We start from the raw sequence: 27,089 nt of genomic DNA, 5'->3' as shown, positions 1-27,089 counted from the left end.
ACTTAACCACTATGCGCCACCAGGCTGGCCCCTCATTGACATATTTTTTGTGGTTACTTTGGGGTATTACAATGTCAGAGTTGAGTAGCTGCCACTAAGACCATTTGGCTGACAGAGCCTAAAATAATTGCCATTCGGTCCTTTAGAGAAAAAGTTTCCCAACTCTTGACCTATATCATTGTAGCCACTTACAGAACATGGATTTTACTTCCAAAGTCTAGAAGCTTTCCTTGTTGTAATAAAAATGGACCCCCCGGGGGTCAGCTGATGAATATAAACGGCACATCCCTTGAAGTGTCTTTGAGAGGGTTTTGGGTCCACAGAAGAAGACGCCAATGTTGCTGCTGCAGGAGGGGGAAGAAAAGGAAAAACCATGTTACCCAGGGGCAAGGTGAGCCAGAAGCCAGGGCAGAATTATACAGTTAGTAAAAAGGAGGTGGTTGTGACTTTATTTGTTAACTTTTCTCCACCCATTTCCTTTTTTCTTGATTCTCTTTTCCTACTTTGAGCAGCACCAGCCTCTCCCACAGGTTCCCAGAGTCCTTTGATGTGCTGATCATACCGCTAGGTGGAGCCAACAAGATTGAGGCTAGCAGGGGCCACGGGGGAGGCAGTTTCAATACGGAGGTGATGGTGCCTGGATTTTGGGTCAGGTGACTTTGATTAGAGTCCTTTTAGATTGGAGACTAGAATGTAAACCCTTGAGAGCAGGGAGGTGGTTTGTTTCACTTATCATTTTCTGTAATTCCACCACCCGGAATAGTGCCTGGCATACAGCAGACAATCAATACACGTGTGTTGAATGAGTGAATAAACGGTTCTGCTGATTAGCATATGCGTGGTCTTGAGCAAGACTTTGGACCTCAATCTCCACAGGTGTAAAACGAAGACACTAATGACTACATTGTATGTTTTATTGAAAGCAAAATGAGATAATACATTCAGGAAGGTTTTGAAAGTATTCGCTATTACTAATATCCTGTTCAATCCTTCCTTTTTACAGATAATAAAATTTATTATAAAGTAATAGCAACTTAGTTTATTTCTCCTGTTGGAATTATTTTAGTGTTCAAAGAAGGCTGAAAAGAAGAATTGGAAAGGAAACAGACATTGCATATATACATAAACGATGCATCAGTGCAAGGATTTGGGCTGTCTCTGGAAGTTGGGATGGGCTAGTCTTTATACTTACAGAGAGCATGTTTTCCCTTGTCTTGCACTGTACTCTTCCTTGTAGCATTTTTCCCATCCCTGGCACAAACTTGATTAGTTACGTTAATCTAGATCCAAAGTTCTCATACTTTGCTGGGCATAAAATTATCCAGGTATATTGTTAAGGCATAGATTCCCAGGCTCAGATTCAAGGCATGCATTTTTAGCAAGGCCTCCAGGTAATGTGAAGGCACATGGTCCTGGGAGCCACACTTTAAGAAACACCGTCTTCGAGAAATTTCTCAGACCCCAGGACCAGCCCACCATACCACCTCTACTTCTTGACCCCTGGTTTTTGTAGGGGAGGGCCTCCTCTAGCCTAGCTCTTCTTAGCTGATATATTAACACGATTGTCTGCCGTGCATCATATCCACATTTAATGATGTGTTCCAGGACCATAATATCCATGGTAGAAATTGATAGTTCAATTACGTTTCAAACTCCAGCTTCAAAGGAACTTATCAAGTGGATTCATTTGTAAATGACAATATGTTTAAAATGTATAAGTACTATTTTTAAAAGACATAATTCCCATGGCTAAATTTGAGAAAGCACTTTTTCAGAAAATATTTCCCAGTGAAAAATATGAGTTTATGACTGAATAAAGCAATTTTAAGGTGTTTGTGGAAAATAAGGCAATGGTTAAGTGTACCGTTGGTTTCACCACTTTGTTCCTGGGTAACATTGGGCTTGTAATTATCTCCTCAAAGCCCCTATTTCCTTGTCTATAAAATCGGGAGAATTATAGTACCTAGCTCCTGGAACCTCTGAGAGGATTAGACAAGACATTGCAATAGCAGCCTTCCACCCTGTGCTTGGCACGTGGGGAGCTCTCAGTAACAATTAACTTATGTTATGACCCCCATGTCTACCTGCTCCACAAAGTTGAAGAGAAGATGTGATGTGAGCTGATAACCCAGTGATGATTTCAGCCTTCCTAGATCAGCAGTCTAACACTAGGCTTTTTTGAGTTCTGGACTGAAACATTTTGAATGATAGATGGGTCAGTCAAAATCCTTGCCGGTGAGGAGTCACAGGGTGGCTTAGTATCTGATGCCCAGAGATACCCTTGCATCTAGGTTCAAAGATGCTGTTATGGATGGTAATATTTTCCCATCAGTGTAGGTGTCACCAAAGAGATTGCCCACTGGCCCATTCCCAGCAGGCTAAGATTCCCCTTTTTCTTAGAGCCACAGTGACTGTGTGCAGAACCCGAGGATGCTCTTTGATGCTCTGCCTTGAAGATTCTCTTTCAAAGGATTCTGATTGCTGGCTGCCAGGTGTACCACTGGTGTCCCCAGCGGCTCACAGCTACCCCGCCTCTTTTGAAGTTGTAGCAATTACACTGCACGGTTAAGGACACACTTTTCTGTATTCATGTAACTGTCATGGTTGTGCAATCGCCAAAAAGTTTCACAAAGACCGTTCATTATCTACCTTGCACTAAGGCGAAAAGGCTGGTCCTTCACTAGCTTTCTGTGCATTACTGTCCGCACACATGGCATTCTTTCGCTCGCCTTGCTTACCCTTCTTAGCATTTGTGGTTTCAAGTGTGGAGATTTCTCGTCACAAACACATACTGTGAATCATGGAGCCGAGGATCCCCATAAAGTGGTTAAGGCACAGACATGGCAGTCTTTTTTTTTTTTTATGGGGCAATGGACAAATGCAACAGAACCCTAACAGGGTTGGTAAAGAAAAAAATTCTTCTATAAAGTTTAATTACCCACCATCGTTTAGAATTAAAAAGAAAAGATTCTCTGTAAAAGACATATAAAAACACAAGGCATTATTCTTCAGTTTACAGCCTGCAAGCTGCAGAGCTTGCACACACAGGAGGAGTCGGATCAGCACCGACATTAGCCGCATCGATCAGTCTGAGCTGCTGACTTTGATGAGAAAAGGACACATTTTACACAAGCTGCAAAGAGGGTTAACATTAATGGTATTATTTTTAGCTCTGATAAACAATAAAGAAAATCCTTTCATCCCCCTTTTATTTGCTAGATAACTCTTATGCTCTTCTCGGTGGGGTTGATGCATTTTTGAAAATATTTCAGCAATGCCATGCATGAAAGACATCCAAAATGTTATCCACCAGGAGATTTCCGTCCAGCAGATATATGGGAGAGTGGGTGCGCCTGGGAGGAATCCTACCATCTTGCTGGATTCCCAGGTTCTGCTGCCTTGAGCCTTTCTCTCCTTAAATTGTATTTTTGTTTTTACGTGTTGGCTTTTATGCTTGGTAAGTTATAACCCTGTAGGGGCAGACCCTAAACCCCATTTAAAAAAAATCAAATTACTTTATACCCTGAGTGAATTCTGCAAATAAAATCGATAAACAGAAGCTTCCTGTGGATTTATGGAGGCTTAGAAAGAAGACAACGGGAGCTACAAACTCAGTACCAGACAATGGACACCACTTCTGGTTAATCTTTCCCAGTGAATGTTTTTCATTAGAAATGCCTCCAAATGATTCATTGCATCATTATATTTTGTACAACACCTTCTTTTTCATAAGCGCACATGATAATTGTGTTGGCCAGTTTTTTGTACCCCAGGTCCCAGTTGATTTGCAGCAGGCTCCTTTGTTACTTTTCTCTGCATCCTAATGATTCAGCTGTTCGTTAGAGGCTACAGATGCTCACTGCTGTGGTGCTGCTTCTTCCCGCCAACTCCATCTTCTTTGGCAAGAGTGACGACTCTCGTCCTAGCTTCCTCATCCTTCTCCCTGTCCCTTCACTTGCTGATGCTGGCCACTGTGCTCAGTTCTGAGGAGCATAGATAAAGTTGCTGCCCTTGAGGACATCATGGTCAAATAGGGGTTAGAAATGAAGGTAGTTGACTTATAGTGTTGGATCCCTGGGAAGGGAAGAGCCATTTTTCTGCCAATCTTGTCCCCTCCCCATCTCTGATAAAACACCAACATATTGTAGGGGAGGAAGACATTTCCTCTACCCACTCGGGGTCCTTCTGGCTGGAGAATGAACTAAATTCACATGAGACAGAATAACAGGAGAAAATTAAACAAAGCTTTATAACATGTATACATGGGAGAGGCTCAGGCAAACTGAGCAACTTGCCAAAATGGCTGAAGCCACCATCTCAAATATCTTCAGCTAAAGACAAAGGAGGATGTTGCAGGTGGGAGGAGTCAGGTACAGGAGGTTATCAGACAAGTACAGTAAACAAGAGTAAGATTATTATGCAGATTTAAGTCCTTGCCTTCCGAATTGATTAAGAGTTTCTAGAGATAAGGTCATCCCCCTTTCTTCAGGTACAGAGAGGGAGACACATTTGCGGATGGAGATTTCCTTTACAGATGTAAATATCTCTTAACAAAGGGTAAGAAAATTCTACTTTTCAGAGTTTCTTTCCTGTCTTCTGTTTTTTAAAAGTAACTAGCCCCAAATAATCCTCATGTCAAAAAGACGTATCTTGGGGTGGCCAATTCCAGTCCCCCATGATATATACACCTTGATCTAGAAATATCCCAATATTTTTGCCATATCTAATGATTTGGTAGATAATATCACCAAAGAAACTTTGCAAAGTAATGATAAATTCACCTTGTGCTCACCCACCTCCTTAATCTCATCTACCACAAACGGAGTAACGCCAGTAATTTTCATTGAATCTTCACTTCATTATAACTGGAGAGCTGGATGTCCTCTGGTGGAAAGGTACAATTTAAATATGCCAACACTATCCAAGGCATAAGTTTATGGTGCTTTATTTTTCTCATGAAGCTATAATTCATCATGTGTGGGATTTCCATTTAAATCTATTTCTTTGAGTATTCTGATCACTTTAGTCATATAATGAATGTTTAGGATATCCTGTTAGATCGAGGGCCCTGTATGCTATAATCAGAATGCTAATTTCTTAAAAACATCATTTAAAAACATTTTGCACATATGCATGTACAAATGAGAAGTGGAGGGTGTGCACACAAGCAAATGTGGTTCCAGATGGATGCATTTACTCAATTTAGTATAAAGGTATTTTTACATTTCTGAAAACAATGGGTGGTCTAAAATACATTCGTGCAATATGGATCAGCCACTCTCAATTGTACAGTAAGTCGGCATCTTTCTTCATTGTGTTGGGTTGAACTGTTCTAACAAATGGTAGCACTCTCTTATTCTTTCTTTTTCCCTTCAAGATAAAAGAAACACTTCTCCAGAAGTTATGAAAAAAATGGCCAAATCTTCAAAGTTTTTATGGTAATTAATTACATAAAGTTTTATGCCTCTGAGGCATGGTGAAGTTATTAGTACATAAGTCAAAAGTGGCAAACTATAAATATTATGTGAAGTGTAAGATCAAAGATTGAAGTCCTATGGAAAAGAATTTTATTCAATTAATTAAAAACAGCTGATCCACAAACCCAGAGGATTGGGTATATGCACAATATGTGTTTATAAAAAAGGAGCTGCATGTGACAAAGATACATTTATTTTCATTCTGTCTACCTTTTTGGAAACAGTTCCCTGATTTTCTGAATATTTGTCTTAAGCTTGGGAACATATTGAAAATGTTTACAAAAAATGAAACACAGCTTCCATTTTTGTATAAGATGCACATTTCTGTAGATTAGTAAGACATGGCTTTCAATGAATATATTTAATTAACCTACTCTGTTTTAATTGGGAGAACGACTTTCATTGTTTTTGTGTTTGAGTTTTTTCTCTTTTTGTCTAACTTATGCAATCTACAGCAACTGTCACATGCGTGTGAGTTTGGGCATAGCGAAGACTTTTTGTACATCCACTTACTATTTGTTGATCTTCTTTTAAAACCATATTGGTATTTTTGTAATACAGCTGATATAATTATGAAAATTAATTGCAAATTAAACAATGAAATGCACTTTCCCATTTTCTACTTTCAGTCTTTGATCTCTTTTAAATTTTTTCTTCCCCTTTCCTTATTCGTATTCATTTTGATGTCCATCAATTTGTTTCTCTATTACTGTTATTTTTGCAATTTTCTGGTTCCTTTATACCTTGCACTGTTCTCTTTGATCTGTTCCCCTTCAAGCGTTATTTTTGGTGCTGTTTCTCATGTTCTATGAAAAAATATTTTTGCCCCTCTTCCTTTTATTCTTTTGATTTAACTCCTTCTTAGAACAAGAACAAACTCCAGCTCTGAGAGAACAGGTAAATGTTTTTAAAAGAGTAAGCTCTACGAATCCATGGCTTCTTGCTGATGAATAGAAATGGCTGAGAATCTACTTCAAAGACCCTCAAGAACAAAGAATCTTTTCTGAAGCCACTAACAAATCCACCAATTCTTTCTGACCCATCTCTGCCAAAAGATACACGCTAATAACAGGACAGACCTGTCTTGTAAGAGTAGTGAAGTCAGCTTAGGAACAAACATACCTTTGACATAATCAGGGGAAAACATACTGTTTATCTCTTTAATAACCATCTCGAGGAAAATTAATGTGACTTTGTCCTTTGTGTGGAACCGTAATTGGATTGTGTGTTTCATTTATATCTGGACAAAGGCCAGGATATTGAAATACTTCTCAATATTAGATTTTCTTGTTTAAAAATTAGATTTTATTGGCATTCTCTTTCTGAGATTTCTTCATTAAAAGCTTCATTAAACATAAATCTTCTTTTACACAGCAGAAAACAAAATTATTTTAAGGAGGTCATTTTAAAAGTCTTTTGGAAGGGTGGTGCTAAGCTTTTAACTGGTGGCTTGTCTTTTCCCAGGGACTTGGCATTCCAGGGATAAAATAATAATTGATCCTTGCCTACATGCGTCTAATAGTAGTTACATTGATAGTTGAAGTTATATAACAAGTTGTAGTATTCTAGAATCTAAGGCTATTGCAGGTACACTATTTTTAAATTTTTGGGCTAGGAAGTATGCCATAGAGGCTTGAGTCAGTGACATCCAAACCTTGGGTGGGGGACCGTTATTCTGGAAGAGCTAAAGTCATCCATTAGGATGAGAGATTTTACATAGCTAATGTGCTGAAAAATTCAATTGGGCTTTAAGTACATTTATGTTCTAAACTTTGATTATGGCTTCTGAAAAGGGATGAACACATTCCTCAAAGGGCAACAAAAAAAGTGACAGGTTGTTTTCCCACTTTCAAACTGTTTTCTATTCCTCACTCCCTGCAAAATCGGGCAGACTCACTTCTCAACACCATGCAACATAATTTTGGGGGCAGAGTTTGCGCAAACTCCATTCTGCTCTCCATCTCTTGATGTTGTGTTCCTGGCTCACACTTTTCTGAGGGAAGAGACATAATTAAATGGTTCGGTTTGAAAGTCCTTCCCCACTGGGCTGAGAATTTTATGTGTAACAAAAATAAACAAACACAATGTGAGATGTCAATAAGGGAAAATCACAATAAAGAGTGGTCCTGTCTATGAGAACTTAAAACTGAGACACATGTGTCTGTGTCAAAAGCGTATAAAGTAGGAACATTCATTCCATGATCATTGAAAACTGAATGTGAAACATTTATTAGATGAAGAGATTTTTTTTTCCCCAAAAGGACAAAATAGCATCAAAAAAATCTGGTTGTGGCTGTAACATATGAGCTTGTAACATTTTGTTAGTTTTCTACCCATAATCCTTTTAGGGAAACTGCAGATAAAATGATCTAGTCTCTGTCTCTGGACAAGTACCCGGTGGGTATGCAGTGAAACCTCGTGACTTTCAGGGCCCTGAGGAGGCTGGGGATGTAGGAGCCAGGACTGGGCATTGAGTAGGCAGCACGGTGGAACCAAATTCTGAGGCTCCAGAAGCCAGGATGGGTTCAAAGCACCACGTTTGGAGAAGCTGTAGAGCCAGAACTGGATGCTAAGCCCAGTGTCAACAAGAGTCAAGGCAAGAGGCGAAATGGAGCCAGTGGGTTTCAGGAGTGGCAGGGGGAGAGCCCCAAGACCACTTACCATCGGGCTTGGCCAACTCTTCTAAGGCATCTGAGGCTGAGCCCCCGGGGTAAACGCAATGTGCAGCTGGTCCATTTGATGTGGATGAGGGCTGCCCAAGGTAGAGAAGCCCAAGGTGTCCTGGCCTACATGCCAATCTATATGACCCAATGGATTTTATGGCGTGGATTAGGGCTGCCCCGGGGAGAGAAGCCCAGGGCATCCTGGCCTACATGCCGATCTATATGATCAGATTCATATCTAAAGTTATACGACCACACAATAACCAGACCCCATCTGCACTGAAACCATTTAATGACTTTTTACATCATCTTTTCTTTGTCTAGTAAAAATAAGTCATGTACCCATACCTTATAAATTTAGCCTTAACCTTCAACACATTGCAGCTCTTCACTGCCCATGGGTCCTGTCCCCATGCTATTCTCTGAATAAAGGAGCACTACTGTCAGACCTTGAGAGTCCAAGAAATCTTTCTTTCGACTCCTTGACTCCCTGAGCCACATCACCTTCACTCCTTCCCTAAACCCTGAGGCCAAAGATTAAGCTTTTCTTAGCTTTTCTTGTTGGAAATCTTTTGCTCTCAGGATAATTCAAGGTGAGGAGTAAGCCCCACAAGTGCTCCTTCCAACTCTCTCTTCCCTGGGCTGATGTGGGCATGATGTAGTCAGGAGTCCAGACCCCCCACAGGGAACACTCTTGTTCTGAGTCCAGGGTTTCTTGGACAGGCTGCTAAGGCATAGGGTGTAGAGAGGGTTGACTGTGGCCTCACAGAGCACAGGACAGTTTAAGTCAAAGTGAATTCACACGACAGAGACCACTGGAAGTGGGCGGGTTATGAACCCTGGACAGCTACCTGATCACTTCTTCTGCAGCTCCCTCCTCCCTAAATCTCTGTCCAATAGCTGTTCCAGGGCCGTCTAACAAATTCAGCAACAATTAATAAAACAGAAAGTAGAATAGTCTGGCACAAAAAGAGTATAAAAAATGTAAAAAAGAGCAGCCAAACTGACCAAAAGATGAATAATATTCACCAGAAAAGTATTCCATACTATAGAAAAAATGCTAGGGAACTACAGAAAGTGTAACGAAGCAGTAACCTTGATGCAAGAAAATCACAGAGTAGCAAGGCCAGAGCTCAGGAGAGAGGACAGGACAGTAGGGAAATAACAGGAAATAGGGAATTAGTTAGAAACACCCTGGTGGATTTTAATTTACTCTTAATGGTTCAATACTGATAAAGCGGACAGAAAAAAAGGTCAGGGTGTAGAAGACCTAAATGACATGATTAATAACATAGCTGTGAGTAATATGTATTAAACTCTGTAACCAGCAAATAGAGAACATATTACCCTACCCTCCAAGTATTGTGGTTCCTGGATCTCTTGTCAACCTGTATTTGCTTCTTTGTCCATCTCATCCAGTTTCATGGCTCCAAACCCAGTTTATAGGCTGCCTCCTCCCACGTGTGTATCTCCAGCCTGAACTTCTCCCCTGAACTCTTGGTTCATATTCATCTGCCTATGTGACATCTCCACTTGGATGTTTTATAGGCATCTGGAGCTCAACGTGTCAAAAACTGAACTCCTGGTATCCCACACCGGCCAGCCTGCTCCTCTCACAGTCATCCCCGTATCGGTAAGTGGTAACTCTACTCTAGCTTGGGCCACATCTCCCATCCAAGCCATCAGCAAGTCACATGAGCTCTACTTTCAAAAAATATCCGGAATCCAGCTGCTTCTCAGCACTTACCCTGCTCCCAATCCAAGCCACCACCGCCACTTACCTCCTCACTGGCCTCTCCACTTCTGCCTTATGCCCTTCACGGCATATTCTCTCACAGCAGCCAGAGTGATGTCGTTAAATATAGGATGGATCATGTCACTCTTCTGCTCAAACCTTTCAGTGGCTTCCTTTCTCAGAATAAAGGCCAAAGTCTCATAATGACCAGCAAATGTCCCCCAGTTACCTCTCCTGCCACTCTTCCTCCCACTCACTCTGTTCCTACCTCACTGGCCTCCTGGGCCACGACAGGAACTGTGTGTCTCCTGCTTCAGGGCCTTTGCAAATGCTACTCTTTCCCAGTTGTCCACATGCCACCCTCCCTCACTTCCTTCAGCTCTTTGCTCAAATATGGAAACTATTCTTTAGACAAAGCTTATACCAGGACATGCTGACCTCCAAGAGCTGTAGATGATGAGGATTCAGAACGAAGATTGATTTAGGGGACATATAATAACAACGATAAATGTGTACATTAGTGCCTCGCACTTTACCAAACTCTGCAATGTACTACGCATTTTTTAAGTTACGAAATAACACCGTGACTGCATGGTATCATCTATTTTTGCAATGGGCTCAAAAGCTCAAATAAGCTACCTTGTCCAAGGTCACAGAGGCAGTAACTTCTAGAATCAGAGACCACAAGCTTTACTCCTGTTTTATGGTCCCACAGCAAATGCTTTTCCTCCTCTGTGTTGAAGTTTGTTATATAATGATAACAACGGTAATAATTGAAATAATAATAATAATGATAGCAGCTAACATGTTCTGAGTTCCAAGCACTGTTTTAGGCACTTTACATGTATTCACATGTTTAATCCTCACAGAACCTAGCAGGTAAGCACTATTGCTATTTGCAGATTACAGAGAGGAGGACTAAGTCAGTGGAAGGATAAATAACTTGTTGGAGGCAAACCGGTGGTAATGGCACAGACAAGATTTACACCCAGGCACTTGGGCTGCAGATTCTGGGTCTTTAAGTACCAACCTAAATCCTTGTTTGGTCTTAAAACATTTTTTTTCTACTTTGCTAGACATGCTAGAAACAGTCTACAGTTGGACATAAGTGAATTTCCAGATGGGTAGTTAGAAATCAATTGTGTTCACCAAAGATCTCTTGAAGACATAGGTAGTTTAAGAAATATCATCTTTAGTTAAGTTTAAGTGTGAAAAATTTCAACGTAATTGCTACTTGTCAGATGCTGTAAGCCAGTCAAGCAGAGGTGTGGTTCCTGAAATATCCCATGACCACCTTTTCTGAGGTCAATGTTTTATCCTTAAGCAAGGTGCCCAGGACTGCAGATTAACTAGCAGCCAGCTCAGCCCAAGACCTTTCCATTTTGGCAGAATTTGAGTTTCTCCAGGGAGGCTCCCAGCAGGCAGGGAGAAAAGATTGTGCCTTACCTGGGGTGATTGTAGGCAATCTGTCGAAACTCGTTGTTCCAGTTGGGTCTTCCATAGAAGGTTTTCTGCTTTAACCCCGTAACCACATCAGTATTTTCATCCCAGTGTAAAGCTATGTGAACAGCCTAAAGTAAAAATTGTGGTATCAGTTGACATTTAGAAAAAAAAAGGGAACCTGCTTCTAAATAAAAGATGAAGTTATTATCTTATTTATAGATTTAATACTCAAAAATTGTCTTTATGTGGCTGGAAATGCTTATCATTATAATCAGATATCACGGATTTTGCATTATAGGACAGGCATCATATCTCAGTTATCTTTGTATTCCTCCACTATTAAAACAAAGTGCTTTACACCTGGGAGATGGGCAATGACATGAGCCTGGAGAGAAGATTTTTCCTTAAAAGGATGAGAATAACACAGGAAATATGGTTATGGGAAAGCAAGCACTAAGCTACTTCCTTTCTTCTGCCAAAGTTTTCAAAAATTAATCTCTGCCTCTGACCCCACTCACTTCATAGGAAACCTGGGGGATTTGAGAAGGGCGCCGCCAGATTAAAGTGAGAAAGTGTCCAGGAGGAAGCTGGATCTTATGATCGGATCTCCCCACTGGGGTGAGATGGTTTGAAGTGTGCTGTCCGGGTTCAAGTGCTGGGAGGATGCTGAGTCTGGCAGACAGGACATGGTGGTCAAGCATAGCAAGGGGCATGGTTGGAGCTCTGTGCCCAACTGTTTGCTATCCAATGACGTGAATGCACCCAGGCGTCAGGTCAGTAGTGGTCGATTGACAATAGCCTGAGGCATAGCAGTGCCTGGGGATGATTTTGTAAGCTGCTGAATTCTGATAGCTACCTTGCTTCTTATCTCCCAAGATTTGTGTGCCCTGTGCTCATCCCTTGACGCCTCCACAGCTCTTGAGCTCACCTGCTCCATCTGCTCACATTCTCTGACTCTACCTGCTCCTGACCATCGTGGGTATCAACCCTGCGAGGCGAGCTCTTAGCCCAGGTTCCTTCCGCATGCCAGACTTCCCCGGCTGGCCTTCTCATCAGTCTAGGAAAGCAGCCACAGATAGGCAGATGGAGCAGAAAATAACGGAATGGCCCTAACAAGCCAGTAGATGATGGTGGATGATGGCAGAATCGTAGAAATCCAGGCTGCAGGAAGTTGCCTTCAGGCAAGTCTGACCCCAGGTAGCAGGGCTGCTATTGGAATTGAGTTTGGAAATAGGGCTCCAGGCAAGGAGAGGGAAAAATGGTGAGAGGAGCAGGATCTTCTTCTTAGGCAGGTTTATCAAGACAGAGAGTGAAGCAGACAGGAGTTCAGGAATAAGAACTGAGCTGGTAGTTCAGGACTGAGCCTTAGAAACTGGCAAAAGCTCTGTTGTCAGAACTAGAACTCAAGGACAGAGTTGTATTAGCCTCCAGGTGGGAGTGGCAGTGTTGCACACCCACAGCCCCCTTACTTAACAGTAGGATTGACTGATGGCGCAGAAGAAGCTGGTTTCAGCTGTAGGCAGGAAAAGCAGAGACAGTCAACCCTCTTCTGACTAAGCGTCAAATCTAACGATAACTCTGGCCTTATTCTCCTTGGCTTCTCCACCACATGCCTGAACATTGCTGCTTCTTGATTCTATTTGCATTGTAAAATCCTAATTCTTTTCCTTCTCTCTGGCTCTTCTTTTGATCCAAGGAAGAAACATTAGATTTTGTTTTCTTATCACATTCTCCTATCTCAAAATGTAGCTGCCTTCTCAGTCTCTGGTCTCAGCTCTCTGTATCTCTTTTGGACCACTACTCTCCAAAGAGGTTCCATTTTCATGGCCCAAGTAGCAATATCTACAAAGATGAATCCAAACTTTCTCTCCCAAGCCCTCATCTTCCTGCCTGAGTAGACTTCTGCCTCTTGAACTCCCCAAACATACCTTTATGTGGATTTTTTTCTGTTACTTCCAATTGATGATCATAACTAAAAATAAATCTTCCCAAATAATTTGTGACTTCAAGTTACTTTCGCATACAATCGTTGAGTGATTTCAATAGGCGGGCAGTGTATTATGAATGAAGTGGTACAGAGAAGAAAGAGAGGTCTCTGCTTTGTGAGGAACTGGTCATCGAGAGAGGGGCAGCCCACATGTATGACTACCGTGATATGAACCAGACCAGGATCCCTCTTTGCTAAGGACAGAACAAAGTGCTCTGGAGAAGTAAACAAGTCACTCTGGTGAAGTCCAAGTAATTTTGACTAAGAGAATTGGGAAGGCCATCCAGGGGCCTGAGCTTTAAAACATGCAGTAGGCAGTGGGGAAGAACAGGGGGCATTAAAAGACATATCAGGGAATAGTATGAGCGAAGACATGGAAGCATGAAATTGTACAGCATGATGGGAAAGCACGCATTGCTTGGTGGCTCCAGAGCTGGCGGAAAATGATGCGGATAGGATAGAACAAATAGGATGCTTTAGGACAGGAAGAGCCTTAAAATACTTGCTTCAGAAGTCTGGGCATTATCTAGTAGAAAAAAGGGCCTTTCCAACTTACGTTGGTGGTACCGCCAAACTACCAATCACTGATGTTCAAACATTTAGAATTATATTTTTTCCATATTTCTCAGCCCAATGTTCAATTAATCTCCAAACCCTGTTGATTTGCCCTTCATAATACCTTTTCCATCTGTCCCTTCTGTTCTTGTCATTCTGCCACTTTGAGGTTGTTCAATTCAGTTTAACAATTGGCTGTTTCTAAAACAGCCTCTTGATTTCTTACTGACAGAATGCACCAATTATTTTTTTCTGTAATTTGGGCATCTAAAGAATTTCCAACATGTCAGGGCAAAAATTTAAGAGCAAGTCTATTGCAATTTACTCGTATTCAGAAAAAAAGTATATTTTATACACTTTTGGATGTGGCAGAGATGGGATGGGACAGAGCTGTGTTGTCACAAAATCAAGCAGAGCCTCAGTCTTGCAACTCCCAAATGACTGGGAATGCCTAGTGGACACGGGATCAATTCACTTTAGAAGCAGAAGGGCAAGCATGGTACCAGACAGCAAAAGGCTTGTCTGTGCTTCACCATATGGATCATCAGTCAAAAACCCCATCTGAATACAGAAAATGTTTGTTTGGAAAACATAATTAACACTATTTAATTCATTAAGATGTTTCAAGCCTAATTCCCAAGAAACCTATATTTCAAATCATCCCAGAGGAATAAATATTTAAGGCCGACTGCAAATAAGTCCCTAAAAATTCATTTAGCTACTGAATTTCAAACAACGGAACGTCTTATTCATTTGCAGAAGCACAGAGTCAAATTACAGTGATGTTCTATAGGGCCAATGTCTATGTCTCTGTGTGTGTGTGTGAGAGAGAGAGAGGGAGAGAGCACGCACTCAGGAGCTCCCAGGAGCGCATTTATTTGTAAATTTAGTGATTAATGCATATCTTGGCTAAAACACACTTTCCTTAAGTAAATATCAATCATAGTCGCTACGGAAGTGCTGATTAGGACATAAATTTCGTAACCTAGTAATCACTTCATTGTTAGCTTCCATATTTGAGGAGTTAAAAAAGATTTAAAATTTGATAGTTATCATTCAATATTATCAACACTGAAATACTACCCTGGTGCGATATTTTGATAGACATTGATTTTGGTAAACTCAACCTTGATGCTTCTTTAGTGTAATACATTGCAGATCACCTGCCACAATAGATCATTTTAATCTTAGGTGAATAAACATATGTGCACAGAATTTATCAGAATGCCTTAAGAAAAAGAAATCTCTAGATAAATCATGTATTCATAGTAATTATTTTCTGTAGGAGCTCACATGCTTTACAAGGCAAAATATTGAATGTAAACACTTGGGAATTTTTTCTGTTTACCTCCGAACAACTCAAAACATAGAATTAAAACCAATGAGAAGCTCAACAAGACAACACAGCCAATCAATAATATTTGCTTGGTGTCACTAAAATGACAAATGCAACTTTTGATGACATCGTTTTTCTTGGGTTTCCATACTTGGGATTGTCTTCCATGAACCAACCTCTTTTCTGGTCTTCGTTTCTATTCTCCAGCAGGTTAACTCTAGGTTCTTTGATTGCTACAATTTCAATAGTTTGTTTTAATCTGGTTTTACTTTATTCTTCTTTCCTTTTTTAAGAACATAAAGATAATTCTTTCATGCTACCAGATAACTACGCATAGAGTGCATCATTGAAATTGTTCCTCTTCTCTTTGCTCTATTGTTAGATGAGATAGATAACATTGCTCATTCTCAGGGCCTTATCAATACCTGATTTTCATCCCAGCCAGTAAGAAATATGTGATAACTCAGAAAGCGAGTTTTCCCTCTCTCACTCATGCACGTTTCCAGTGAGAGCAAGAGATCAGCAAACCACTCAAAAGCCGTTGGATCCCGGCAAATCCAATAGAAATACACCTGTCAAGAGAGAAGGCAAGAGCACAGATCTGTCTTTAATGTGCTGATAATCGCAGCCTACTTTATCTCCATTAAATTATTTGAGCCCAAATGGCCACTTCTGCAAAATAACATGCTTCCCTCTGCCAGGGAACAAACACTCACACTGTGATTTCTTTGGAAAGAAATTCACATTGTGTTTGAAAAAGCCCAGAGTGAATTCAGAGAGTCAGGAGCTTATGTGTTGTTGCCAGTTCCTCTGGCTGAGGATCAATTCACCGTCTTCCTGGTTGTGCTTCTTCTGAGCGAGGTTAATAATCTTGACTCGCTGTGCCTTTCACAGCTCCCAAAGGGGGATAAATCCTTAGCCCCACCCCCTCCATCTTTATTATGACCTAAGCTCCGGATTTGAACTCTCTTCTCCAGAGACCCCAAAGGCTTGTGCGCTAATCCACTTCATCAGCATGACCTCAGGAGGGTGGAGATTATGGTAATTGCAGAATCAAGCCACACAGGTTAGAAGTTTTCCCTCAGCCAGACATATTGGTGTCCAAGAAAGCGGGTAGGTGGTGGCTGTGGTTGTGTGTCAACTGCTAAAATGAAATTAGGTCTTGGAACACATTTCTTTTTAAGTCTCCATGTTTTGCGAATGGCATGTGACAAGAAGTAGTTTGGGTTTGCTAAAATAAAGGCTCAGCTCTTGTGCTTTGAGCTTCAGGAAACTGTTATCTAGAAGAAACCATGGGAGATAGATATATTAACTCTTCTGAATTTTCTCGCACTCCTCTCATTGCTGCCCACTATGGTTTCCTGCACCCGCTGTCCACAAAGAGACATCCCCACTGCTTAGGAAAATCTACCAGGGGGCTGTCTTGATCTCCACCAGGAAATAGCTCCTCTAATAGCCAGTGTTCAGCCAGCCCTGGTGATCTAGCGGTTAAGATTCAGTGCTCTCACCACCACGGCCTGGGTTGGTGTCCTAGTCAGGGAACCACCCCACCCATCTGTCAGTTGTCATGCTGTGGTGGCTGCATGTTGTTGTGATGCTGAAAGCTATGCCACTGGGATTTCAAATACCAGTGGGGTCACCCATAGTGGATGGGTTTCAGTGGAGCTTCCACACCAAGACAGACTAGGAAGAAGGACCTGGCCTCCCACTCCCAAAAAATGGGCATGAAAACCCTGTGAATAGCAGCGGAGTAGTGTCTGATAGGGTGCCAGAAGGTGAGAGGATGGCACAGAAAGACCCAGCAGGGCTCTGCTCTGCTGGAAACAGGGTCTCTAGGAGTTGGAATCTACTCCACAGTGCTAACAACAACAAAGCCAGTGTTCTCCTCTTTCCCCCGACATCAGCCAGCCTGCAAGCTCGGAATCACATAATGAAAGTAATAGATGAGATTTAATTAACAGATCAAGTTTGATTTCGAGGCTAAACATCTTACCTATCTCACCTATTCTCTCCAGGTTTGTGCAGGAATTTATCATATTGAAGTATTAAGTCAAATGGTCAAGGAAAGGGGACACTTGAGCAAAGATGTGGAGGAGGCAAGGAAGTTGATGGTTGGGGGAGGCACACTAGAAAGATGGCAGGAACAAGGAGTGAAGAGGCCACGTGGGACCTCTCAGGGCAGAGCCGGGAGGCCAGTGTGCCTGGAGCTGAGTGAGAAGGGGAGTGGAGGAAAAGATGAGGGGAAGGCTGGGGAGGCACAGATGTGGGCTCTGGGGCCATGGTGGACTTTTACTCTGAGTGAGATAGAAGGCGTCGAGCAGGGGAGGTGACGTGATCTGAGGAAGGAAGATGGGCAGGGGCACTCTGGCAGCTGTGTTGAGAAGAGACTGGGCAGTGTGAGGGGGGAGGGAGGAAGACTGGAGGCCAGGAGGCTGATTTTATATCTTATGTCGGTGTTGAATACTGCTATCTTTCTTTCCACCTTGCGTAGTGCCTAATCTAAATTATTCTTTGAAAACCTTAGCCTTCCTTTGAATGTGCTTTGCTCCTGGTGGAAAAAGAAGACCTACTGACTGAATTTAATGCTCTTCTCACCTATGTTCCTCCTCCTCTTTCCTGCTCTCCCTAGGTTGTTTTATCTAAGAACATTAATGGTGGCATTTGGTATAGAACAAACATCTTTGATTTATTTTCTGCTATTTCCCACTCTTTAAGGACCATGCTTAAAATATTCATATAAGAATAATAAACCAAAACATTTGCTTTTTTAAAAAACATGTCAATTTCAAGTCCAGTTCCAATCATCCTTCTGGGGAAAATGCCCACATCTTAGCTTCCTTCCCTCACTGATGCTTATCTTTTCAAAGAGAGATCATTGCTGTCCTTACTTTCTTGTGGCATTGCTGTGTGTCAGCGTTCTGAGGGCTTGCCAAGCCTTTTATACTTTGTTCTTCCCTGTAATGGTTTTGTGTGTTTTTCCCTCTGTAATTGACTTAGAGGTGACACTGGTGCAAGAGGCAATGGAGGGACACTGAATAGGCTCAGGAGAAGTGTTCAGGCAGAAAAAGAAGAAAGCAGACTTTGAACAGAGGCAAAGGGTATTTACTCTGACACTCTTTCATCTTTGTAATGGTGAGGGACGCTCACTGTGAAGGCACAGAGTTCCACCTCTGCATTTCGTCTGGTAGGAAGGACCTGGTCAATGGTAGAAGAAACATCCTAGACAATAGGCTACTCCTCTGTGATCTGTGCTCCCACACTCACCCCTCCTTAGTCTCCAAAAATAAAACAAACCTAAAATCAGTTACCCACAGAAAGCATGGCTTTCAGAATTGTGTAGCTGATATCACAGGCCAAAAATACTTAAAGTTACTTTGAAAGGTTTTGTTAAACAGAAAGTCATCTTCCGTAAAATGGTGAAAGTTCTGAACTTTCATGGTAATGAAGTTATTCCTTTTACAGGACTCATCCCATACATTTTTGTAGACATAATGGATCCCTGAATGTTTTAGGAGACCAGTCCAGGACTGGGTAATAGGGTTAGGGAGTTGTGTGTGCATGTGGCCTGTCGCAGACCTCTGCTCTCATATCATTCCTGGGCACTAACCACCAGACCAAACTCAGCCACGTCCAGTCTCAGAGGGCCTTGGCCTGAGCGACACTCACAGCCCTGTGTTCTCCGTGAACTGCATCTCATCCCCATGTTCCCCGCAGCCTGGGCTTCTCTTTAAGAATTCCATGGTAGCGCATGTGGACCAGGTCAAGGAGATCTGGGGCCAGTGAGAAATGGACCTGTGTTATTTTTTGATAAACAATTCCAGAAAAGAAAAAAAAGAAAAGCTACTCATCTGTTTTACCACCGGAGTTCCAGACTCTCCAATCAGAGGCTCCTGTCCCATAGCCTGGATAGACATCCACAAAGACAGGCAGAGACACATCCAAAAATACACCCCATAGGATTCTTTAGGATCCAAAATCAATTTCCCAAGAATAGCATGGGAACAAAAATTACTTATTTATCTACGGCCCAGAAACTTTCCAAAGAAGGAAACTGTACCTGAGGGCGCAGGTTTAGGATGCAGCGTGGCATAGTAACGAGACATTGTGAGCCCTTCAGCCCTATGACAGCCCTAGACTCCTGGCTTCATCGTCTACGAGCTGTGTAACTGGGGGCAGGTTATTTAACTGAGCCTAAATTATGACACATGTAAACTGGCAAAAAAGCACAGAACACTGCCCATGAGATTATTCCTGGAAGCATTTAGCTCAAGGTTTAACAGAGGCATTAAGGGCTCTGAGATGTTAGCGGCTATTGGTACTGTCCTCACTGTCATTTGGAGGAGCTTATAGAATGAATACCGTGTGTTTATATTTGGGAACAAAGGGGACCATTTGCCTTACTTGAGGTTGTGTCCCCCCTGGTCACTCCTGAATTATAGAGATGGTAGTCATTGAGAAGAGATGAAACTAGACTTTATCTCTAGCACCAGTCTTGAAAGCTCAGCATTGATCATAAAGACTTAGTTCTGAAAAAGGAGCCCTTTCACTAGTGACAGTGTACCCCAGGCTCTCTGTGTGCTAAGCACACATGGAGTTGTTTTACAGGGTACCAAGGTTGACCTTGACCTTGATTAATGCCTCTCCCAGGAGAAGGCAAGCGCACTGTGAGCTTGCCTCTTTCTAAGCAGCACCAGTGTTCCCCACTGTTGTGGACTGAAAGTTTGTATTCCCCCAAATTCATATGTTGAAACCTTAACCCCCAATGTGATGGTATTTGGAGATGGGGTCTTTGGAAGATGGTTAGATTTAGATGAGACCATGAGGGTGGGGCCCCCACAATAGGACCAGTGCCCTTATAAGAAGAGGAAAAGACCACAGCTCCCTCTGTCTGTTAGGTCAGGACACAATGAGAAGGTAGCCGTCTGCAAGCCAGGAAGAGTGTCCTCACTAGACCCTGACCATGCTGGCACCTGATCTCAGGCCTCCAGCCTCCAGAACTGTGAGAAGCAAATGTTTGTTATTTAAGCCCCCAGTCTATGGTACTTTTGTTACAGCAGCCCGAGCTGACTAAGACGTCCACACTGTAAGAAACAGTAACAGAACTGGCAGGAGCTCCAAACGAGCAGGGTGGGTAATGGAGACTTTCCATGCAGGGAATCACGACTGCTTTCCCAACAGAGAAGTTTTCTCTCTGAAAAGATAGAGATTGTAACTGATATTTGCAAAACATAGTACCACCTCAGTAAGTCACTATCATGTCCTGGTTTTTATTGTGTGCTTGTTGTCGCCAAGGTCATCCTGGATGAATACAACAGCAAACAAATTTTGAAGCAAATATTTCTTCTTATTTAGAAGCTTCCCTCAATAATGTGGCTTCCATATCGAGTTTTGTTTTTTGCTTTTTGGTTTGTGAGGAAGATTGTCCCTGAGCTAACATCTGTTGCCAATCTTCCTCTTTTTTTCCTCTCCAAAGCCTCAGTGTGTAGTTGTCTATCCTAGCCGTAATTCTTCTAGCTCTTCTATATGGGATGCTGTCACAGTATGGCTTGATGAGCTGTGTGTGGGTCTGTGCTCAGGATCCAAACCATCGAACCCCGGGCTGCCAAAGCGGAGCAAATGAACTTAACCACTACGCCACTAGGATGGCCCTCCACATCCAGTTTTAAAGAGATAGAATTATAAAACTGTTTCTCGGGTTGCCTATTGTAAGACTGAGACCACCCTTTGTCAATCATTTTTAGTCCTTAAGACTTTTTCTTAAAGACATTATCCTTAATGGCAACTATTTCATGGCTGTACTGAGGCTCTGCCCCTTGACCAAGGACCGAACTTATTGTGCCTTTGTTTGTTCTAATTATTGTTAATAATCCTTGTTGGATAATCAAAATGTTTGTTAATATAGATGTGTGCTTAATGATGGGGATATGTTTTGAGCAAAGCATTGTTAGACAATTACATCCTTGTGTAAACGTCATAGAGTGTACTTACACAAACCTAGATGGTATAGCCTACCACACACCTAGGCTATGAGGTACTAATCTTATGGGGCCACCATGGTATATGTTGCCTGGAACTTCATTACGTGGTGCATGACTGCAGTAGAATGATTAAATAAATTGTGAGATTTTCATACTACAGAATACTCTGAAGGCACTAAATAAGATGAAGGCAATCAGCAGGTATTGATGCTTGAAGGTGCTCCAAGTCATAACAGAAAAACAAAAACAGAGCAAATCGCACATCTCTCAGTCTCTCTCTCTCTCTTTCCCACATCCCACATCCCTATTTACATAAAAATAAAATAACACCCTGCGCATGTGCATAGGTCAGTATGTGTGTACAAATGCACGAAAAAGGAAGGGAATAAGATGCTCTCAACTAGTTAATGGTGAGCCCCCCTGGAGAGCAAAGTGATGGTGGTGGTGAATTTGGAGAGGTAGGCGAATGAAGGGAGGTTGTTGACTGTTTGAGTATTTTATTTGAATCTTTTACAAGGACACTGTCATCATGTATGGCTTGTGTGGTTAATAAAGCAAGATATTAAAAATATTAATACTGGTCACCTCCCTACAGGCAATGGTGAGCCCTAATGGAGGACTGAAGTCTTTTGAGGCTGCCTAGTGAAAGATGAGAAGCACGTGTGTCTTCTCGGGAGAGAAACACGGCCTTGTGCTCCCCAGTTCAATTTATTACAACACTCTCGTGGTTAGCAGAGATGATCAATTCCAGGAGTAGCCAGACCTCCAGTGTGAGAGAAAGTGAAAGTAAATAATTCCTCAAACTAAACAGATTAAATTAAAAGCATTTTTCATTCATTAGAAAAAAGAGCAGGCCCTCCTTTGTTTTGTTAATATATTTAAGTAGAGTATGGATTTTTGCCTTTCTTGGCCTCTTTGCCTTGTTCCCACCGGCTCATGCTGTCTTTTTATTTGAATTATCTGTTTATTATATTAGGTTAAGAACCTAAAGGCCATTTTGCATGGGACACACTATAAATACCCATTATCACAGTTATATATTATTGAGCTGATGAAGGAAGACAATTTATGAAGAAATTAGATTATCTCAGTTTTTCTATAATCTATTTTACTATAGTCTGAAGATTACATATGCAGTTAAGAAAATGAACCAAATCTTCCAGTTGGCAGTTCTCTCAGCTCTGTCTACATGGCTGTTATATCGGGGAAACTAAAACGTGTAAGCCTATATATTTATGTCAGCAATCATTCCCCTCCCTCCCCATTCGTACACACCTATTTCATTCATCATTTTGACAGTTTGCTTGTGCAAACTATCCTAATTTTTTTCAAGAGCTCTTTTCACAAATTGAGTGTGATGTAGAATTAATCATTGCCGGTAGGCAGGAGTTGGAGGCCTTCCATCACCATGGGGCATCTCTACCCCTCAGTGCTGGGCGTCCTCCATATTGCATGCAGAGCCTTCTTACCCTCCCACACCAGCTTCCCTCAGCCCAGAGGAGCACTACGTTCTTATCTGTGTTCAACTAACTGAAGTTTGACTCCTACTCCTGTGTTGAAAATATCCCTTTCATATATTACAGCTTTTTCCATTTCCTCCACAGCAAGCCATCATTATATTTACTGTTGTTTTGCCTTCTTGGGAAGTCTCCTAACCACTTCTCTCTCTTCCTCTTCCTCTCCTCCCTACTATCTTTAAAAATAAAAGAGGGGCCAGCCTGGGGGCATAATGGCTAAGTTTGTGTACTCTGCTTTGGCTGCCCAGGGTTTGCAGGTTTGGATCCCAGGCACGGACCTAGCACTGCTCATCAAGCCACACTGTGGCGGCGTCCCACATAAAATGGAGGAAGATTGGTACAGATGTTAGCTCAGGGCCAATCTCCCTCACACACACACAAAATGATAGAAAGAAATTTTAAAACACCAGCTTCAAATAGAGAGTGCTACACATGATCCCAAGTGGTGAGTGTCCTATTGGCTATTCTCTTGCATTTTACTTAGCAGTGTTCTAGAATAATGTGGCAGAGAAGAAGGGTGAAGAGATACAATGGCAACAACTGAGAAACTTTAGTGCAATTTTTTTATTGTAGACTTGCAACATGAGGCTTGTGTGTAAAAATGTATGCCTTTATGCCAACTTGTGTTTTCCAGAGGGACGAGAAAATGCCACCTAATTGCAATTAACCATTTAGGCTTAAAATCCCAGCTCTGAACTCCTATGCTGTTTCTCTGCCTCTCCTTGTTACAAAAAAGAACAATCTGAAAACTATAGACCAGATCTATAATTGTGAAGACGCTGTTAGATAAATATGCACTACTCTGCTCTGCTGCACTTGAAAAATTATAGAGATGCCAACAATTTAGTGGAGGGAGTAGTATTTATATCTCCAAAGCATGTGGGCGGCCCTGGAAAATATTAGTTGCCTAGACCTAACCATAGCTGTACTCAAACAAACACAAAGTTTCTTTAAAATAGAGTGACTTAAACTTTGTCTCACACATGCAGAAGCTAAGGAAGTGGCTCTTCAGGATGATTTTCAGCCTAAACTTTCAATAGCATGAAACCTCACTTCTTTCATACAAGAGCTTTGACGTGGAAGTCAGAAATGCGCACTCTGTCCTGCCTCAGTGGCTTTGGGCAAATCACTTCCCACTCTAAGAACAGATGTCAGCTCTCATTTGCATATGCAAAGCTAGGAGGTCAAGACGCCTCAAGTTAGTTTGTGTCTGTGCTTTTAGCTTCTTTCCTCTCATATACCATAGTCCTACCTTTATTTTCAGCAGAATATTGTCCCTATTTTACCTCCAATTTTTATAAGTTATAAAAACATTCTTTTTTATTTCCAATTCTAGGGTTTCAGTTTTTTGGAATAGAGATCAATGTCCCTGTTTTATAGTTCAGTGGTAACTGCTTAAGGCTCCTACTGAAACAGCTTTGAGAAATACCATAAACAGAACCCAGGAATAACAATAAAATGGTGAGAGAGGAGATGGTATCAAGAGTTTGTGGGTTCCTGTATGGACTTTAAGATTTTGTAGGTTTTTATGAGAAATTTTCCTTTCTGTTTATAATAAAATAGTTGGAATGTATTATTTTAATTATAAAACTACTGAACAAATAGTCTTTTTGGTTAAATAAAAATTGAATGGATCTAGTCACCTAGAGTTTTACAAAAAATTGTGCAGAAGCCATTTGGCCATTTGTGTATTTATTCAAAGTTTCTAGACTGTGTGTGCATATATATACATATCTCATTATGAAGATATCCAGAGAAGCCTCGCTCAAGGAGCTCAGAGTGAGGGGAAAAGAAGGTAGTTTGTGAACACGATATAAAAGGAGAACAGCACAGTGGTGATGGAGGTTGAGAGAAAGACGTGGTGTGAGGAGAGTAATAGGTTTTCACGTCAGTGTGAGAGGGCCTGGCACATGGTGGGTGCTAATAAATATCCAATGAGTGAATAAGTGAATGAAAGTGAGATACACAATCTGTCACCATCTCCATGTGAACTATCATAGGATCTTTAGTGTAATGGAAGCCATGAAGTGATGAGCCACCTCTACAAGTGGGTTTTACTTGGTGGACACCAAGAGGAAAGAAAGAACCTAGGGGGACTGAGAAATCATCTAAACCATAACAAAGCATTGCTGTGGGGTCCATATATATAGAACAGTGGCTGTTTTGCTCACTTTGTGCCATAGATTGTTTGTGTCTCCCCAAAATTCATATGTTGACATCTAATCCCCAATGTGATGGTGTCTGGAGGTGGGGTGTTTGGGAGGTGATTCGGTCATACGAGTGGAGTCTTCATGAATGGGATTAGTGCCCCTATAAAAGAGACCCCTGAGAGTTCCCTCTCCCCCTTCTGCCATGGGACGTTATAGCTAGATGGCCGTTTATAAACCAGGAAGTGGGTTCTCAACATACACCAATCTGTTGTTACGCTGATCTTGGACTTCCCAGCCTCTAGAACTGTGAGAAACAGTTGTTTGTAAGCCCCTTAGTCTATGGTATTTTGTTATAGCAGCCCAAACAGACTAAGACACTTTGTTAAACTCATTGTGGTGTAAAGGAAAGAAGATGGACTTTAGCGCAAGAAGGACCTGGATTCAAGCTTGCATTCTGATATTTATGAGCTCTCTGTGCTTCAGGTTCTTCATTGGTAAATTGAGGGTATTACTCATCTGAAAGAGGTATTATGACAATTCTGTAATATGACTCTATCACTCTTATTAGATTTGTGATCCAGCTATAGTTTCATCATCTATAAAATGGGAATAAAAGTGGTAAGTACCTTAGAAAGATGATGTCCGATAGTATGTATAAAATGTCTAACCCTGCCTTGTGGGTAGTCAATGCTAGACAAATCTAGGCCAGCAGAAGTAATCTATACCTTTGTCAGATATAATGAACATTTATATAATTTTATACACATTTACACAGTAGTATTTCCACATTATTTATTTGGTATTAAAACTCCCTGTTAGATATGGACTCTTATTTCTCCATTGTGTGGATCAGGAAATCCAGCTCAGACAGCTGAACTAGTGCACTCAAAGATGCTTCTAGTGAGAGAAGAGGAATCAGGCTGAGGAAGATTCTACGGCCAGGAATCCCACAGTCTGCCTACGATACAATGGTGGGATTCATGTCTACCATGTGTTGTTATGTCATGGACAGAGCCAGAGTTTGAATCCTGATTCTGCCTTTCATTATCTGTGTATTTTTGGGAAAGTCATTTTAGTTTCTCTAAGCTTCAAATTTCTTATCTGGAGAAGAGTCATAGTATTATCTACTTTTTAAGGTTGTTGGGAAGGTCACAAAAATTAAATGAGAAAATGTATGTCAAGCACCTGTCACTTGGAAATTCATGAAATGACCACTGATTTTACACTTATTTCTTAGTTAGGGAAGCTCCAACTTTAGAGGTCTTCTAGTCTGGCATAGCTCCCCAGAGCATCACAGAAGGCTGTTCCTTAATAAATGTTAGGGGAAGAAAGATTGAAGCTGAATAAGCTTGGGAAGGGTGGGTGAGGCAAAACAGAATGAGGTTCTTTTCTGCAGGATTTATTCAATAGGCTCATGGATAATGTGACTCTTCCAGAGTGGGATTTGTAGTAGAATGTCTTCAGTTCACTTGGCCACAGAATTCTCTTTAGTGGACCATGTTATGTGATAATGTTCCACAGAGCACACACTGGGGCATGTTGATCTAATCAAGCATCTTTGCTAGATGAGGAAACTGGAGCCAAGTGTCAGCCAGAAGAGAAGTGGCAGAACCTGGACCAGGACCAGGCTGGCCTGACGTCCTGGGGACTCCTGAGTTGACACCCCTTGGTGTTGGCATGGCTCCCTTTCTCCCACTTCTCTAGTGTCTTTGCTTGTCCTAAGAGGGAGAAAGTATGGGATGGAGTCTCTTGATAGGACCCAGGAAGGAAGGGAACCATGGAGGAATCTAGCTAGAGAGCATATAAGACATGACAAGAGGGAGATTCAGAACTGGATGCCAACACCAAAGTCAGCCGGCCAATGAATCCCAGTTGTGACATTTTCTTAAGACCCTTTTGTTAAGACCCTGAGTCTATGAAAGGAAGATATTGAATTGTGCACTTGCAGCCGTAGTATCAAGCTAAAAAGACTGAGGAAAAGGCCCCTTGTTAATATTACCCACTGCAGCCCAGTCACATAGCCATTTGCAGCCTGTCCATATTTTACTGACATGAACAATTACATATCCTGTAATGGCAATGAAGCCATAAAATTTATGTCTTGTCATCTTTAACAAGATTAGACATAACCCTTCTCATAAATGTAATACCGAATGGAGATTTTTAAGAACATAAGTATAGTTAAGGATCCTTTAGTTTATCCCTCATAGTTAATTAAAATCCTCCCCAAGAATCAGCAGATGATAGA

At 41.6% G+C, this 27,089-nt stretch overlaps 1 protein-coding gene across 1 annotated transcript in view; it reads right to left on the bottom strand.

Annotated features, from left to right (window-relative positions):
• Positions 1-217: 217 nt before the first annotated feature.
• The window catches only part of NOX3 (NADPH oxidase 3), a 57,390-nt gene continuing 30,518 nt past the window's right edge, over positions 218-27,089 (bottom strand). The window contains exons 11-13 of the mRNA XM_008519536.2: positions 15,622-15,768; positions 11,322-11,446; positions 218-344 (exon numbers count right to left, since the gene is read on the bottom strand). Coding sequence (XP_008517758.1) covers positions 218-344; positions 11,322-11,446; positions 15,622-15,768 — 399 coding nt within the window. The remainder of the gene's footprint in view (positions 345-11,321; positions 11,447-15,621; positions 15,769-27,089) is intronic.

This window comes from Equus przewalskii, chromosome 32, assembly GCF_037783145.1.
Source record: "Equus przewalskii isolate Varuska chromosome 32, EquPr2, whole genome shotgun sequence".
Classification (NCBI taxonomy): domain Eukaryota; kingdom Metazoa; phylum Chordata; class Mammalia; order Perissodactyla; family Equidae; genus Equus; species Equus przewalskii.
Note: the sequence above shows the minus strand (reverse complement) of the source record. Positions and strands in the feature narration are given on the sequence as shown.